The sequence below is a fragment of the Camarhynchus parvulus genome, chromosome Z (assembly GCF_901933205.1).
Source record: "Camarhynchus parvulus chromosome Z, STF_HiC, whole genome shotgun sequence".
In the NCBI taxonomy this organism is placed as follows: domain Eukaryota; kingdom Metazoa; phylum Chordata; class Aves; order Passeriformes; family Thraupidae; genus Camarhynchus; species Camarhynchus parvulus.
Window position 1 is genome coordinate 2,030,420 of NC_044601.1, and position 19,392 is coordinate 2,049,811.

The 19,392-nt window shown below is 33.7% G+C and overlaps 1 protein-coding gene across 1 annotated transcript in view; it reads left to right on the top strand.

The window, feature by feature from the left end:
• The window catches only part of FBXL17 (F-box and leucine rich repeat protein 17), a 278,422-nt gene that overhangs the window by 174,356 nt on the left and 84,674 nt on the right, over positions 1–19,392 (top strand). Inside the window, exon 7 of the mRNA XM_030968063.1 lies at positions 6,149–6,225. Within this exon, the coding sequence (XP_030823923.1) occupies positions 6,149–6,225 (77 nt within the window). The remainder of the gene's footprint in view (positions 1–6,148; positions 6,226–19,392) is intronic.

Here is a 19,392-nt window from a genome sequence, read left to right on the forward strand (position 1 = left end):
ATCTAGGAAGCTATATTTGAAGTGCTGTATCACATAGGCCTTTTCATTTAAGTCTGAATTCCAAAATATTTTAGAGTTCTTAAAAAAGTAAGAGATGCCATTTAATTTTTTTCAAGACTTAAGCATGATTATCTGTGGCAAATCAGACTTACGAGGCGTTTCAGGTAAGATTTTTTTCCCCTAGTAGTTTATTTCTGTTAAATCCGTTATGATATCTTAGTTTGTCCAAGCCAGAAAGGAACTGCAGGCCACCAATACTACTACATGTAAAAGTCAGATAGTGGAATCACACAATTTTCTAAATTTCTCCTTTCTTGGTTTAATTGCTTGCTGGATTTATGTTCATTTGGGGTAACAGGAGGCAGTTAATTTTAGATAAGACTACTAATAAATATTTGAAAATAGATATTTATTGCCAAAAGACAGGGCATAATAGCTTAAGCAAAGAGCTGCTTCATTTATCTGTGTAGCTCTCTGATTGGAGCTTGCACTCACCTGGCTAGTTCAGAGCACAAGCAGATGCTGTGGGACTTGGCTGCCCTCACCTTGGTTTTTTATAAGCTCCAGCATGAAAAAAATCTTGTCTGTTTTCCTGTGCTGTAAGTGGCAAATCTGTTTGGCAAACTTTATTTTAAATTACATTGATTTTTCTAAAGAATACCTCCCTGCTAATCACAACTTAATGACCTCTCTAAGATAATTGCTGTTAACTTGTATAACTAGTGACACTATTGGTTCCAGACAAAAAGTGCATTTCAAATTCTTGTGCTTTTGATAACAAGTCTTATCCCGTTTTGCTGTCTCTGTGGTTAATATTGTTTCTTTTAGACGCAGTTCTTGGTCTTAAAATGAAAAATCATTTAAAAACATTTATTTTAAATATGATTCAAAAATGGCAGTTAAACTGTGTACAAGGGTAACTGAAAAACAAGTAAAAATCGTACTTCCTATTAGTATAAATTATTGGAAAGCATACATTGGATGAGATCTATTGTTCATAATGCAAATGAAATGATCAATGAAAGAGAATCCTGAACCAAGAATATGTGTCCATCCGGGTATTAAGTTCATCATTTATTGTTATGACATTTTACAAGGGTTTATAGATCGGTCAGTAAAATGTTAGTATTTTCACTGGTTTAGCCTTTAAATTATTCTTTTCTAGTGCAGTGGGCCTCAGATTACATCAGTGTTTTAAGATATATGTGCTTCTGTGGTCAGAGGTTTGGTTTTGTTACAGGAGAGATTTGGTTATTATATTGCATTACTGCCTTCCATTGGAATACCTAACTCATCAAAACCAATGGCTTTGAGTGTTATTTCACGTGCAGATAATTTTTTCTGCCTGAATTTAGTGCCTGAAATGCTAATTTTTGGGGAGCATAATGTATTTCTTCATGAGAGGTTTATGGTCTCCATGGCATGTTCTAGTGTTCTTGTTCTTTCCTAGCTCCCTCTTGCTTCCCAGTAGTGCTGTTGGTTGTGATTTGAGTAATAGCAAGGTATTCACTTTACTGCTTAGAGACAAATACAGTCAAATACCAGAGAAGACTTGCAAGCAGTGTGATGTTAATTTTGAACCTTACCAAGGCGGTATGTTAATGTTTCGGGGGTTTTATACTTCTTTTGTGGGTGAAGCTCACTCACTCCCTCAAATTGTAGACTCATAGCCAGTAATTGGCAACTCCAATTAGCTCTGCTCAGGTCTGAAGTCTCAGACTGTAACAAGGTCTCCCTGGACTACTTGCACCACAAACACTGTACTCATATTTTCTCATTAGTTCCTTTCAGTTGCCACAAATACAATTTTCCAATGTTTTCAGATTTGGATCAGAAATATAATAGCTCTGTTTTTGTATACAAACAGACACACACATATGTATAAAATACATATATACACACACATACATACATATGTATATTAATACAATAACTTTTCATAACTTAAGGATCTGTGTTATCTTTCAGGTAGAATCTTACAGTTTACCTCATTAACCTTAAACTTTCACTCAAGACAAAGAATGTAGGGATCAATTGGCTAAGGGAAGAAAAATTACAGGGTTTCAGATTGCTTATTTTTCTAGTATTTTAGAGTTTTGTTATTTTTAAGGTCTTAAGTTTTGGGAAGTCATAAATCTTGACTCTGAGAAATCATTGCATGTATTTATAAGTGTGAAGTTATCAAGAATATGGGCCTAAATTTGAAATTGCCGGTAGACATATCTGCAGTCGTGCAGTTTTATGACTTTTGAAGAGATGTGTTGGCAGAGAAGCTTTATACCAGTAACTCTTTGTAGACCTACGTAATTTTTCATGTCTACAGACCAGGTGGCAAGAGCAGTGTACACAAGTACATGTTAACGGATAATATTCTGTAGTTTCTGTAACCCAGATGGAGAGTTTTCTAGTTTTCTCCTGATAAAAATTCTTAAAAGTTGAGCAACATAACAGTTATGTTGTTTTTACCTTGATATTTTTTTAGTTTTCAAAGTAGAAAGACATCTTAAGAAATTGAAACCGTAAGAGGCAGTCTTAGGTTCATTAGTCTCTGAATGTCATGAATTTTGGGGTGTTTTCAGTGTGGATATGTTCAACATCACAGTGCTCAGTTATCTTACATTTCCAGTTATCTTGCAGACTTCTGTGGTCTTTTAACTCTATTTTGAATTGACAGTATGTGGGTACATTTTTAGTTATATTATTTATTTCATATTATTTTTGATTGACTGGTTTATGTCAAACCAGTTTGCGCTTTTTGCCTTTTTCTTGCTCCTGATAGCACTGTGAATTTCACAATATGTGATGTTAATTTCTTACTTTGTGAATCAAATGCAATAAAACAGAATTGCCCAACAGTCTGTCAGAGAACAGCATTCATAGACTATTGAGTGGATCTAGGGAAAACTTGGTGTAAGCATTTATTGGATAATATTTTCAGGTTTAATAAATAAGCAGTGCCTTCCTAAAATTTTTCATGTTCTCTGTTTTGATATTTTAATGTGTTACATAGTTCTAAATGATACTCATTTGCAGAGTAGTAAGTGAAAAGATTTTGACATTGGCTAGCTCTGATCCAGATATGTGCATTAGCAAAGCTCTAACTGTAGTTTTATTTCTTTATTCCTTGGCTCATTTTTGGTAATAAGTTATTTTGAGTGTAAAGATCTCTTTTCATTCTGGACAAGTGTTTATATTCTAATTTGTTTAGTACAATTGATAAAGGCCTGCTCAGTAATGTTGGGTGAAGAGATTTAAGAAATTCTCTCAGCATTGGCACAGAACTGTTGCTACCATGTCCATGTTAAGTCCCTGACAGAGAGGGGATAGTTTTATGGGGCTCTGTTTTCTGGTGTGCTCACTTCTGAAATTTGCCACAGCTTTAAAAAAATAATAACTTTTCTTCATTTTTTTTTCCCGGTATAATTCTGGCTTGTTGTTTTTTTTTTTTTTTTTAGGTTAGGCTTCTTTGTTGTCTAATTCAGCAACATCATAAATATAAATACTTCCAAAGATAGATATGACAATAATCTGACATCATTTTGATGGATTGTTGCAACAGAATTAAGATGATCCTTGCTTTCTAGAAAAGGTTAATTTGATTTTTGTCTCTTAACCTTTTTCTTTGCTGTCATGTTTAACAAAGATTAAAAGGTAAAAGCAATAAATACGCAGCTACTCTTATTTTTCCTTATGTTGTAAAGAAGTCAGTTTTCACAAGCAATTATGTATTGTGTGACTGTCTATAGAGCAGAGGCAAATGAGGCAATATAAAGTGTTTCTCCTGTCTCTGAAGATTGATGTACATGAGTATGATCTATAGAAAGGGTAAAAGAAATAAAAACTGGAATTAGATTGACTTATGCAAGGTATAGAAAGCACACAAAAGCACATAAATTCAATTAAATATTTTAGCTATATATCATTTTTTCTCCAAACTAGATGTGCCATTGCCTCATTCTTCTAGATGTTAGATAATTTTCATATTGTCAAAAAACAGGAAGAAATAAGGCATTCAAAGCACCATTTTTTTAGCCTTTTTTCTTTTTATATTTTGGTGGGGTTTTTTGCCTCTCTAATGAATATAGCTGAAGGCTGTGAAGACTTTCTTTTCCTAGTAGGAAAAAAGTGAAGATTATTTAATTTAGACTCCAAGATGTCACTGAGAACAGGACTGGAGTCACTCAAGCTGCTTTAAAAAACTTTAACCCTTAGAGCTGGCACTATCTGGAAGTATTAAAGGATACATTTCTAAGGGCCACACAGTCAAGTGCTTCTGCATTTGTGCAGATAATATAACTTTGACTCTGACTGATTGAAAAGGTGTGAAATTGAAGTTGTAGGGAAAATTAGTCTTTTATGTCATTTTGACTGCCTCATGGTGGTATTTTTACCCACTGATGGCCGTACTTCATTTTTGTTATATTAGTTGTCTCTTAGTGGGTAAAAACTAGCAAAAATAATTTGAAAACCCTTAGATTAATTTCATATAGTTTACAAAACATTTTTTAGGTTCAGAAATTTTATCCAAGGTAAGAAGGTTTCATAATATGATCGCTCTGCTAAATGATATATATGATTATAAAAGTTTCTTTTAACCTCAGTGTCCATTGACCCTTTGATTGTATCTTGTTTGCTGAAATGCCTAATGAAAATGGCACTAATGAACTACATGGTAATGATTTTCCTTTTATTCATATTAACAGTAACAGCAATAAAATCTCATTTTTCTGTAAGTATTTTTCTGGAATAAATAATGAAAATATTTTCTCATGGTTTAGTTATTTTAATAAGCCAGGTAACAAACATTAGTATGTTCTTCAAAATTGTGTCTGACACGAACAGAAGAAATTTTTCATCTATAAGGAATGTGTTTAGCGCTCTGAATCTTACCTTATTTTAGGAAAATATGTTATTCTGAGGTTATCTTATACCAAAAAAGCATAGTCATGGTGTAAATATTTATTTTCTTTGTGTATTCATGACGTAAGATAACCTTTACCTAATGATAAGAATTGCAAAAAATTCCTAAGTATCAGTCTCTCACAATTTTCCAGGGTTGAATGTTTATAGTAGTGTTAAAGAAAATGTTATTAAGGTACTCTGTCAGAGGTGTGCTGTTTATTAGTAGCATTTCATTTTCATTGTACTTTTCAGAAGAAAGAAGCAGGGAGAGGACAAACAGGTATAAGGGCTATTGTTTAGTTATTGCCTTATTGTAAGCTGTAAGAATTAGGTGGTTGCTTTTAAAGTCTAGAATTGCCAGCATGAACAGTTAAATCAGATTAGGAGATAATCTATTGGAGGTGGTAAATGAAAGAAAAAGGTCCCTGAGGATTTAGGTGTATCTTTCAAAAGTATGACAAATCCAGCAATACTTATTTTCTTAGAAATTGGCAAGTAAATTAATTTTTTGTACTGTTCAAGGGTTGATTTAAGTGTCAGAGTAAGTGATTGGGTAATTGACCTGAAAATTAAAGTTGAATATATTGAATCAGAAGAAATTCTTACAGTTCATCTAATAAAATACACTTTTAAAAATGTATCTATGTAGAAAATAGCACAATAGTCATGCTAGCTGATCTAATAAACAACTGATCTACATTAATAGGATTGAAAATGTATTTTATGATTCTGTGATTACTGAGTGATGTGTTATACACACTGCACTCGGAAACATAGCATTGTAATATAGGTTTGGTTACAGGTACATCATGACTCATGCAATAATCACTGAAGAAATACAAACATGAATTTAAAATTACAATTTATTGTATTTTGTCCTCATTACGGTGCATTTGTAGTTCTTCCCTTAAAGAAAGCTGTCGAAGCTTAAAATTTGCAACAGAAACTTTCCAAAGTAATAAAGAAATGGGAATTCATATCTGTGTATTTTTCCAAAATGCTTGTCTATACGTTTTGAGAAACTCATATTCAGAGATTTAGGAGAATATCCATATAAAGGCATTCAATTTAAAATAATATTTTTCTGTAGTGTAAACACAAAGTCATATTCATTTTCAGTAAATTGTATGGATCCATTTGCAAAATGAAGAAGCTGAGATACAGTATGTTTTATCTATGGATTGTACTCTTGATATTTAAAAGTGATTTACTGCCTAATAACAGTAATTTTTACTGTGTCTTCCAGATGTGTGGAGGTGATTGCCAGAGAGGGACGGAACCTGAAAGAACTGTATTTAGTATCCTGTAAGATCACAGACTATGGTATGTAATATACTTATATCTTTATTTTTTTGTGAAGATTGAACTGGAATTCACAGGGACTGTTATCAAAAGTGTTGGAAATGTAGAGATAAAAATTTTCAAAACCTTTACCCAGAAGAATAGGAAATTTATAAAAAGTGTTTGGCTTGCTTAAAAATATCTGTGGTTGGGAGTATGAAAGTCAATGTATATATTTGCTGCAAAGTATCCTTATAGAATTGGCAGTTACTGGGCAGACTGGGTAGCATCCCCTTTGAATAGTCCTGGAGATCAGGAGAACATTTGAGAGAAAATCAAAATATATATATGTGTTTCTAGATGCTGTAAAAGCATAACTAAGCAAGCAAAAATGTAGACTGATCACCTGTTGTAGGCCAAAACATTTGAATGAGGTTGATGGTCCTTTAAAAATGCTGTTATGGTAAAATAGAGAGGACCATCTTAGAATCAAATGTCCTCTCTGATAGGCCACATAGAAGGACAGATTTTTTATTTAGAATAGGAAAATTTCTGGTGCTTGTTTGGGAAGGCTGCTTTACTTAAGATACTGACCTTAAACAAGACATGTATTTTTGTCATAGGGCCAGATTCTCAAATGTCTATCTCCCACTTACATGCCTAAATTTCAGTAGAATTTACAAACTGTGTATTTGAGATGTTCATTTCAGGCTTGCTGATAGTTTTTTTTTTTTAACTTTACACTGCTTAGATTTTAATAAAGAATTACTATGTCGAAGTGATAAATTACCATTCCAGTAGTCACAAACTCATTCTTGTATTTTCCTTTTCAAACTCTGCACTTCACTGGGGTTTGTATTGTGCATTCAAGCATATGTTGTTCTGCAGAGTTCTGTTTACCTTATGTCCACAGTACTGGAAGATGAGGCCACCATGCAGCTGCTGCAGCTGCAGAGCTTTGAGCATGGCAAAGGAGAGGGAGCACAGGCCTTTACTGCCCTTTCTTCTGGTCTGCTGTTGTTTGTACTTCCATGGGCAGAACAGACATTGTCAGAGTTGAAAATGGATTTTCTCAGCTCGACGCTGCTTGTCCGAGATGAATTTCTGAATTTGTGAAATGTCTTGTGGAAATTCAGGGAAGGAAATTGTCTGTAGAACACAAGGTGATAATAATGAAGGTGCTTCTTGTCCCTGCTGAAGGGTGAGAGGTGCAGGACAGGGTCTGAAGGCAGACCTGTCTCTTCTGTCTGTGTACTGCAGGTCTAGGGGGCCCTACTCTTTTCCCTTCTGACTCTGACAACCCATGTGGAAAGAGTTATCATGGGCATAATGGAATCCATGTCTTGAGGATCAATAATTTCTCAAACTGATTTCACCCTTCATTCAGTGCTGTTACTCAGAGGAAAACATGATTTTTCCCAAAAGTAGAGAAACAACTGAAAAACTGAAGCAAAGAAACCTAGGAGAAAGTAAACCTTGCTTATGAAAGAATAAAGAGAGAGAAAAGGAAGTGTCCATAGCTAGATGGAAGGCAGAAGGTGTGTTTCAGAGAATGAATGAGTGGAAAATAATTGTAGCATTTGGCTGATTAGCTCTATCCAACCTCAGCTTCTCTTCTGTATACTTAGGCCCATCTGTCACTATCATGTTGTAATCTGCAGTCACTTAGTATCATTGTACTCAGTTACTGGGAATTTGAGAAAATTTTCTGTTGATACTGTTGCTACTAAGCTTTACTATTGCTTAAAAATTCAACTATTTTTGTTATTAAAGATCCAGTAAAACAGCTGAGATACTGACTGATTTTTGATACATTATTGACTAATTGATTAGCATTGTAATCTTCAGCATGTCTCAGCATGCCAACCTGCCAAATAAATTCTGCTTTTAATATCTGAGCTGAAAATGCAAAACAAGCCATAACAAAGTAGAATTTATAAGCATAATTTATGGTTTCTAAGGAAGTCAAGATTTTGCCTTAGATTAAAAATGTGATAGCTAGTGAATGTTTATTAGGTAAACAAGAGTGTTGTAAGGTTGAGCTAGGCATCGCCCTTTTCTCATTTATTTTCTGGCAATTCAGTAGAAGAATTTCTCACTGCTGAGAAAATTTGATTGCTTTGATTGCTGGTAAGTTAAAAAGTGAGCACCTTACAGTGTTGCGAACTCTGTTCAATTTTGAACCTCCTTTATCAAAGAATCCCTCTCTCTTCTCAAAGGGAGAAGAGCAGCTGCAGTTCCCCAGAGGCTTTTGAAGCCCTCATGTCCTCAGTAGAGGGAATCAGCTGAGGAGCATGTGCCTGACTTCTCAGGGAGCTTTTAGGTGGTGTCCCATGGTCTTGCAAAGACTTAACCACTCAGGCAGTTCTTTGGGCTCCATCAGAGAGTGTCTGAGGCTCTGTGAGGCTGTGACTGGGCGAGAGCACATTGTCCTGTGCAACCGTGCTCTGTTTTTGATAATCCTGAGGGCGAAACACAGAATCGTCCTTGCTTTGATAATTAAAATCTTGAGACCAGGTTTGTACAGATGCAGGATTTTGAAAGCCCTCTTTGAAACTGTTCAGTGGCAGGTTTTTCATGCTACGAAAGTTAGCAGAATTTTGATGTCTGGGACAAGATCATAATTGGTTAGTAACTCAGCTGGGAAAAAAAAAGGTAATATTGCTAATTTCCAGGAAAAATTTTAACAATTGATACATTAATTTATCAATAATAACTTCAGTAAATAAAGAAAATAATTACAGCAAAAACTGTTATTGGTATGCTTCAATTAACTCAATAAGGTATGTATATGTGAGGTAATTTCATGTCCTCTAGAGAAGGCTGTGAAGTGCAATCTTTGCCATTTTATTAATTACCTTCTTTTGTTTTCCTAATTTCTACATAGGACAGATAGTACACAAAGGTACCAGGCATACATGTTTTTTTTTTAATGTCATTAGTATTTTTAAAGTGCACTAAAATACTACATTTTATTTGGAAGCCTAAAAGATTAAATAAAAACTGCTACATTCTAATAATGTATCCATTGGTGGCATTCCTTTCTCTGACATTTTTCTGACCAGAAAAATTTTCTTTGTAGTGTACAGAGAGATTAGGATTCAAACAGGAATTGAAGTATGTATACATACTGAGAGCTGTTAGCTGATGAGACAAAAAAGCATTCTTTATTTAATGTTACATTCCAAAATGAATGATTTTGTATTTTTGTATACAAAAAAAAGTATTTTGTTTACTTCTGAAAGAAATTATGTTATTATATCCGTTTTTAGGTCTAGCATAATTTTCTCAAGATGTATTTCTAATTAATGATGTCTGTTGGAGTGTTGCATGCTAGAACATTGACAATTAGTTAAAAAGTTTCTTTACATCCAACACATTTTTAAATGCTAAATAATCACTTGAACACATCTAGACTGTCAGGACAGACTGAATTACTATAATCTTTGAGATAAACATGTATTTGCGCAAGAGAACAGACAGAGTGAAGTTAAAGCCAAACATTAGTTCCTCGTAATGTTTCCCCCTTTTGTTAGGCAGTCATGAATTAAGCACGGATTGTCAGTATTATCTTTGAATTTCCTGCCTTTTGTTGATTTGTGTCACAACCTTAACTTTACTTAAACATAGCGGGTTTTGTATTTAAGCTTTTCCTAAGAGCTGGTAAGGAAGCGGGATTTTCTCAGCTGTGGGGAGACTGTTTGTCAAATGAATTAGGTTGATGTGAAGATGCAGAGTGGTGAGCTAGAGCAGCAAGCACACACAGAATTGTGTAACTGTCTCTTCAATTTTATGCTCTAGTTCTGGGTTTTATTGATATCCTTAGTGCTGGGAATTTGTTTTAGGAAAATTATTACTTATCAAGTTTGTAATAGTGGAGAGTGCTGTGCACTCTGAAACGCAAAAGTGACATTTTGTGTTCAAAGATAAAAAGATTCAATGAAACAAGCCTGTGAAACAGGAGTAGATGTTTTAAGGTTCTGATCTTGCATTAATGCTAAGTGTATATTTATTAAGAATTACTTTACAGCCACATTCTTTTCAGTAATGAAAGATAAAAGTCTAATGCTTTACTTCCACTTTAGAAAAGCAGTCAGACCAGTGTTTCTTCTGTAAGTGCAGAAAATAATTTCAAGACAGGCTTTAAATGGTAGACTTCCACTAACAGAACACAGGGGAGGGAAAAAAGCAAATCCAAACACCACCACTCCAAAAAATAAATTCCTAAAGGAGTAACCTTTGAAAAATGTTTGAAAAGAAGTGTTCAAATCCAGCACTTTGTACAGCTGTGCCTTGTAAAATCACTGAAGAACTTTCTGAAAAAACAAAGTGCCCAAATAGTTATTACTAAGAGTGTGGTTAGCAGAGTGCAGGGAATGAATTTATCTCACAATGTTGCCTGTTGAGTAACCTGCAGAAGATGACACTTATCTTCATGGTTGTATTGTAGAATTTCCATTACCTAGTAGGTCTGGATTTTGCGTAACTTAAAAAGTCTCTATTTCTAGCTGTAAAGTAATTGCACAAAGCTTTTCAGAAGAAATGCTTGGCACAAGGAGCTGAGATGAGCTGTGGTCTTTTGCTGAAAGCTCTAGGATTCTGAGTATTGAAAAAGAGCTCTCTAGATATGTAGCCTTTTTCTTTTCTAAAATGGGTACTACTCCTTTTTCATATTGCCTGTTTTCAACATTTAATGATGCATTTAGTGTCTGTGAAGACACATGGGGTTTTTTTAAAGGTTTTTCTTCTGCTGAGGGTGTTTGCTGAAGCAAAAAAAATTAGTTTCAACAAACCATAATGGAATTATATAGTTTTTATATTAAAATGTTATAGATAAGGCATAGCTGTTACAAGTAGAAGTCTGGAGGAATAAGATAGCATTTATACTGAATCAAGTCCAATTGTCACAAGAAAAAAACATAACTGTAACTTGCACATATTTTTCATAACTGGATTATGGATGCTTTTCTCAGAAGTGAGATACCACTAACAATGTTAAAGTAGTTTCCCTAGATACTATTAAATTCTAACGTTTAAATACTTAGGATACATAAGCTTTCTATTTTAAAATAAAATATTTTAATTACCAAGGGATCAGGCTGTCCTACTGGGGGTTTCTTACATTTTCTCTCCAATATTTAGCATTTGTCATGTAAATTATAAAATATAAGCATAGTGTGGGTATTTTCACAAAAAAGAATGTTTAACATCTGCTTCTCACTTGGATTAGCAAATCTGTCTAAGGCTTGATCTCACGAAAACTTTCTTAATATTAGCTTTTTTGAATCTAGTTTTAAAACACCGTGTCTTCTGTACAAAGTAACTCAGAAGGCAAATGCATTTTTGCGGAGATAAGAGCAGCATTTATGGATAGACAGAATGGAACAGGTGGTGAATACATTTCTGAGTTTTAAATATTTCATCCTGTTAAGTTCTCTCATTCCTCTCCTGTGTGTGGTTCTTTCTCTTTTCCACTCTTTTAGTGATGCCATGAGAGCAAGCAGTGGTCACACTGACAACCATGTTTATGCTTGTAGGTAAATGTACAGATAATCTTTTAAGGATCAGGGCCTCTGTTACCTCCTTTAGTGGTGTTGTGTGTGTTATGTATAATATGTATGTTTGTGCTTCTATAAAGTGGTGGTAATATATTACAGTACATAGTAGTATCTAACTACTATATATATATATACATGTATGTGCTTTCTTATAAACTTTTACGTGTTTATTTTCACAAAAACATTTTCTCTTTAGGTTTTGTTCTGCTAGTTATTCAGAAACCTGAATTCACTGAAGTAAGTCATCCAGATTGTTGATGTTTAGTGCCAAATTTTGAGGTTCTTTGCTTGATTTTAGTATTCTTTTTCTGTGCATAGGTTGCAACTTTAACTCCAGTAGACTATAAGAATTAAATTAGCCGACGAGTAAGTAGGTGGCAAGCAATCTGTACCCACTTGTATGTATTAATGATACTTCCTTTCACAAAATCTAGCAGCTAGTAAAGGGGTTTTGTTTGCTTTTGGCATTAAAATGTTCAATTTTTTCAAATCCTGAAGCAAATATTTCCATAGAAACCCTGATAATTATGACGATCACTGAAAGCTTATTCTGGAAGTGGAGGTGAGCTTCAGAGTTTTACGTAGTTTAACAAGCCAACAGTACCTATTATAACATGCTGCCTCTTCCTCCATTATAATGGCATTACTGTTTATGTTGGAGTATGCAGGGTGAAGTTGGGGTTTTTTCACATGCTTCAAAACCTCTGAAAATTTCCCTTCAGCTGGGAGGAAAAATTACAGTGTAGAGCTTTTGTAAGGACATTTTAAAGCTTGTTTGGTTTTACATTTATTCTTGTTTTAGTGTGGAGTAGTTGTTCACATAGATTCTTGCAGATATTGAGACCTAATTTTACTTCCATAGGGGATCCTGTTGACATTGAAACCAAGAGACTTGTTAATGTGAGGAAAGAGAGCTGTGTATTGATGTATTTTGGGAATGAAACCCTATCAGAGGACATCTTTTTTCAGTTCTGTTCAGAACTTTTAGGAATGTTCAGGAGTGAATACAAAACTTTAGTCACCTGTCTGTGGGAATCATTAATAAGGAAAAGTCAAATTAAAACTTTATAAAAAGTAATACCTGAAGCAGAAAAGAGCTCTTGAACAATCTTGTCAGCACCATATATAATTCATAACTATCAAAACCCCAAATTTTCTTTTTGTGTAAGTTTTATCAGTATTCCCAATGTCACAAAAATGGCATGCAGTTTTCTTTAGAAGCTGATTTGAGATACCACTGTGCATCTTCAAGACCCATACAGTGAAATAAATTACTGCAATAGCATATTTCTCAAATAATAGACAGTTGCAAATCCTTTGTCCTATGGTACATAATAAAGGATTTTCTGTATGAGCAATGAGATGAGACAAACTTCCAAACTATTTTTTGTCATCCTGGAAGGTGGGTTGTCCCCCTTAACCTGTACCCTTAAAAATAATGTGGTATAATAGCCAGATGGAGAAAGCTGGATATAGATGCACTTTTCAGTTGTCAAGATGAACAGAGCAGAAGCCTATGATTTGTACTCAGTTTGTTCCCAGTTGCTTGTTCTGACTGTGGAAAACAGAGATGCATTGTACTTAAGGTTTGATTTGTCTTGTAGAAAGACCTACAGGTACTATTATTTTAATTTAAGCTTTTCTGTGGGAAACCTAGTGCTTTGCATTGTTATTTCAAGTCTTTGGTGAAAAATTTGGCAGCAATTTATCAGTGGTAATAGAAAGTTTAATTTTGTGCTGTTTTATCGCCAGAGAGAGATGCTTAAGTTAATCTTAGGAAAAATGCACCTCATTTCTGAGTTCCAAGACACATATTTCTGATACAACAAAAATTGAAATGGCCACAACCTCTTCATGTACTACCAGATATACATTTTCAGGTTCTTGCTTTATTTACTGTGTTAGGAGACTTTACTATAATATCAGGCTTCCATTTAACTCAAGATCTGACTTCTGTTCTCTGGTGTTAGTTGTATTTTCTTTTTTTGTGTGATCTAAAAAAGTAACATACAGCTTTATTCCTCCAGTGCCCATGTTAACCCCTGTATGACAACCAGTGTGCTGGGTGCCTCTCCAGTGAGCTACCACACAGCAGAAGTAATATACCTAAACACTTGCCTTTGGAGCTCAAGACTGATTTAAAGTGCAAATAAATGATTACATGTAAATTGTGCAATTATGATCATATTATGAACATTAGAGTCGTTGTTGGTTTGTTGTTTTTTTTTTAATTTTGATTTTGCCTCTCCAAAGACTACCAACAAAATGTATTGTCATTTTTTCCTTTCATTTCAAACAGTGTCTGTTATGTCACACTGCAAGGAAGAATACCAATTCTAACAGAACATTTGATTTGCAGTCAGTGGTAGATTTACTTAACAAAAACAATTGTGAAACTTTATTTAGCATACATTTGTTTCTGGCTTGGATAGAATAATTTAATTTAAATATTTAAAACATGTAATATATTCTGATAAACACCAGTTACAACTCACATTAACACACTGTTGCTATAATCCAGTTTTATATTTAGTTCATTGTACTTCTGAACTTCTTTAAAATTTGCACCTAAACCACAATATTTGTTGAGTAACAATTAACAATATACTTTTAAAAATCCATACATTTGCTACATTTAAAATTATTAATATAAACATAGTATTTGTCTCAGAGGGATTATTCAACACTCCTCCTAATTCCAAATTTTAAAGCAGTATTTGTATTTTTCTCTGAGAGAAACAGAACTCAAAAAGAATAAGAAAAAATAATTTACCACATCTTTTTCCATTCAATGGGTTATGATACAAAAGTCTTGTTGATATATGTAATCATACAAGTAGAGAGTTGCACCATATTTTAAAGGACTGATCGTTTGCAGTTGCAATTTGTTTCTCCTAAATTCTAGAAGCCAGTTTTATGATCCTCCCTTTTTGCTTCACTACAAAATATATTCTAAAAATTACATTTTAAAGTTAGTGTTACCTAAATAAAAGTTACTGTTTTCTTCAGCTGGCATCCAAAAGGGAGAAGCTCATTCACAGTTCTTAAACATAAAAACTGTAGTTTAAACTTAGCAAGTAATGAAGTAGTTTCATCATAATTGCTCAAACTAAGTTAAATCTTTAAAAACATTTATTTGTCGATGGAAGAATTTCCACATTCTGTTTTGTACATTCGCTTGGTGTGTTGTTGGATTCCAGTATTACTCAAATTAGTCAAGAAAAATCTAATTTTCACTGTAATCTATCTGCCTGCCTGAAAAAATTCAAACAAAGTGCTTTGTAGACATACCACTAGTGGAGTTATTTTGAATGCCTAAGTTTAAAAAAAAATCTTGTAATGCTTTCTGTAGTCTTCTGCAGTAGGATTTTGCTAAGGGAATGAATACCTAGAAAAAGGGTTTTTCTTTAAATGGATGAAAAAATAGTGATTAAGATATTGATGTAGTTGACTAGAATAAAAAGGAAATTAAATTGCTAATGCCACAGCAATATGATAAATACTGGTTTAGAGCTTTATTTTTTAATTTAAAGAAATGAAATGTTTAATTTAAACAGTTCAGTGCCTGAATGTTTTTAACAATTGGAAGGAGAATATGTATGCAAATTCTAACTTTACTACATATCTGCCTTTTGACATATTTGTGAGGTCTCAATATGAATATGCATAGGTCTGTTATGTGTAAGTATTGGATCTGCCAAATACCGAAATATCAAGTAGTAGAGACTGGATCATTCTTAATTCATACTAGTTTGAAACTTGAATTACAATGCAACAGCAAAATATGTAATAGAAAAATTTAATAACATGGGTTTTTATCAACTTGTCTAAGAGCTGAGGATGCATCCAAAAAACTTTTAAATTTATTTAGTGAAATGTAATGAGTGGTACTTCCCCTCTGCATTCCTGTAATTGGGATTCTGAGTTAGCTTTATTAAGACAAAAGCATTTGATTTTTATATCTGTAATGAATTATACAAAGAGATTCATGCTGTCTTTGTAGGCTGTAAACTCTGCACAGCATAGAACAGAGTGTAGAAACTGTTCTGTTACCAGTGGAGGGAATGTGATTCACTTCATAAATAATCAAGTAATCATTGTCCTTTCAAAAATTAATAAATTGACATAAAAATTATGTTTTGGTCAACTTCAAATATTTGAAGAGTTTTCTATAAAAAAATTCGCCTCAAAGTAGCTTTTAAATTATGTATTTTAGTTTCTCGTAAGTCAAGTGGGATCATTTTAGCTTTTGAAATGTCAAGTATCTTTCCAGAACACTCAGACAGCAAGATTGCTTTATTTGCAGTTCTCTTTGGCTTGGTGCCCTCATTCCTTAATTTTAGCTATGCATACTGAACAATATTTCTTCTAATTACAAGATGCCTAATACAGAAGAGTAGGAAAGTATGTCCAGAAATGTAATATGGAATATTGTTAGCACAAAGAGAAATTAATAAATATGGTTAAAGAGAATTCTTGAATAGTGTAAGAAAACAATTGTAATATGTCTGAAATTCTAAAAAATGTGTGCTTTGGGATTTTCTGTTTATTTTTACATACTTGGTAATAGGTAAGTGAAATATATTCCATGATGTCAACCAGTTTAGATACTTTTAAAAAGGAACACAAATATGGGAATGTTTAAATGTTATGATCTAGGCATAAAAATCCAGAGTACAAACTTAGCAATGTTTTCAGTAATCTGAAGACATTAATACTTTTTTTTTTGGAGGGGAGAGGGTTGCTGGTCAATGTTTGGTTAGAGTTTTTTAAACTCTTTTTCATAGAATGTATGATATGTATGATGCAACTCAATTATCTTTTGTGAACTCAGGAGCTCTAGGAACATGGTAATTTCGCTTTGTATGGATATTGGAATTAAGATAACATGGAAAATATTTTTTTTCATACTACCAAACTTTGAAAGCACTGAAATTGTAGATTTCATTTTGTGTAAATTATTTTAATATGAAGATATAATCAAAGCATCTCCCTCTGCTTCAAGTATGAAATCAAGTATGTTCCTTGATTAAATCGGTATGTATACATAACTAATAATTGTCTAGTGTTGAATTTACACTTAAAAATATGTGTTCTCTCAAATAGCTAATTAATTAAAGCATCTTGTTTTATGACTGTTTGAATTAATGCACCTTAAACAGGAGCATTTTCTCAATTTCATTGAAAAAATTGCTGTCCTGAAGTTTAGTGAGCAATCAGTAAACAAAAAAAGTCAAGTATGAAATCATCATTGTTTATTGTTTGTAAGGGTTTCTCAAATGTCTAGGTCTTGCATTAGGGCATTAACCACACTATTAATTTGATATAATCAATAAATCATGGAAATTTTGATTGAAGGAGACCTGTGTTGAGTCACTCAGTCCTGCCAGGCACCCAGGGTGGGGATGTCACCAGCCCTTGATCAGGTCCAACCACTCTCTGTGGCTCTGTGTGGATATTACTTAAAGATCTCCAGGGACAGAGGATCCACCATGTGTCTCTGGATATATCATCAGTGCTTCATTTACACTGCTAAAGACTTGTTTTTTCCCCTCTAATGCCCAACCTAAATCTCACTTGCTGCACTGTGGTCATTGACCTTGTGACATCTTTTGGCAGGCTGTGAGTCAGATTTGACTCCATCCTTTTCATAACCACCAATGCAACTCAGATCTTTCCACAGTATTGTATTTGTGGGAAAAAAGTGTGTTCTTTTTGCATGTGAAACAAACCTGAAACTTAAAAAAAAAGATTATTAACAAATGTTAGCAAATAAGAATAGCTTTCTATTTCTTGGTTAGTCATCCAATGACTCCACCTATTAGGAACTTCTTATACTTTGTATTTATCATACTGAATTTTTTCTTAGGCCTTGAGCATTTGTTTCACCATTAGATTTTAACTTATTATTTAGAGAAAAAAACAAATGCCTTGTGAATGAATTATATTTGTTTTCTTTTTGCAGTTAACATTGAAATTAATGCAGTTAACATTAAAAATCAGTGACAGTGTTATGTTGCCTATAGCTTTGTTTTAAACCAATGAGGGGATATTGGGAAAAAAAGTAAAACCTCTTTCTGGCTATTTGGATATTGCTACATTTTCATGTTGGTAAAACATGATTTCTTTAACTTTCATTTTGTTTTGAAATCGGGCACAATGAAGAAAACTCATTAATATTTGAGCAGCAATAAGTGCTCCATCATCCTAACCTGCCAGTTTTGCTGGTACCATCTCTGCTATGAAAAGCCTTTAACTGTGGCTGCCTAATAAAAGGATAATATAGCATAATTACCTATAACCAGTTGCTGGTCTGGTGCACCAAATCCCAGATTATGTGTGTTGTACGTCTCCTATGTTCCTCTAACTTTCATCTGAATCTCTGCTATTTCCCTAAAAGCATAGGTTTGTACCTTTTTTACCAGTAGAATGTAACCTTTATGGTTAGTCTGTATTTGGCTCTTTTTCATTTCTTTCACCACCATTAAACTTTGTTATCTGACTCGGTGTACCAGTTTTTCTTGATTGATGTTTAAGAGGGACAGAAGTACTCTAAGCAGTTGGAGGCTATTTTCAAACCCTTGGGGAGTTGTAGTCATAACTAATGATATCCTAAAGTGGCCCTGCTGTATCTACATTTTAGAGGCTCGGACAGAGGAACATGAAACTGCTGACTGGAAACATGGTATCCTTCAATATTTTGAATAGGCCAGGCAGAATGATGGCACTATAAATGAAAAGGTATTTAAAGCTGTGTTTTTCAGAAAAAAATGAGCTCAGAAACATGTTCTAAATTTCGCTGCCTGTTCTTTGCTTTGTGCATTTTAGTTACATCACATTCATCGGTCAGAATTGCGGTGGGGGGTGTGTTTTGTGTTGGGTTTGGTGACACTGGAGCCTACGAGTAGTTCTTTGAGGCCATGTCCTATAATGACTCATGAAGGACTTCTTTTGTTTGTGCCCACATGGGACTGTTCCTGTACATGCCAAGAAAGTGGAAAAACATGTTGATATGGAATTTCAATGAAAAAGACCCACTTTTTTTAGGGGATACTTTCAGCAGGTATGAAACAGTACCTACTTGATCAAAATCTTGAAGTCTCCATTTTTTACTGGTAAATCTCTGAAGTGATGCTTGTGTATGTAACTGAAAGAAGACAGAATACCCACTAATTTCACTTTGGCTACCTAGATGATCTCTTTTGTTTCTTTTCTGTAGTTTAAGGGCATATCAGTTCTTATTTTTCCTAGATGTAGTTCAACAATTCTGTGTAAACAGAACTTGTTTTTTCTACCATGCTGTGTTCTTGTCATATAATTAAAGGAGGAGGATTAAGAAACCATTCTGATCAAATGTAACTGCTAAGAAAAAAGAAGGAAAGAAGAAATCTATTTTGTCCTTTAATCAATAAATATACAAGTACACTTTAATAGAAACTGCAAACTGAAAGAAACCTAATTCATTGAGGTTGCTACTCCCTCTGCAATCTATATTTTCTTACAAGCTATGATTTATGACCAGTGAGGTTTTGCACAGGTTTTGTAAAATAGACTGAAGATACGCTGGTTTTGTGTATATATTTGTGTATATATACACAATACCTTTTTGTGATCTTATGTAAAGGGGTTTGGCATCAGCCACGTGTTTGCA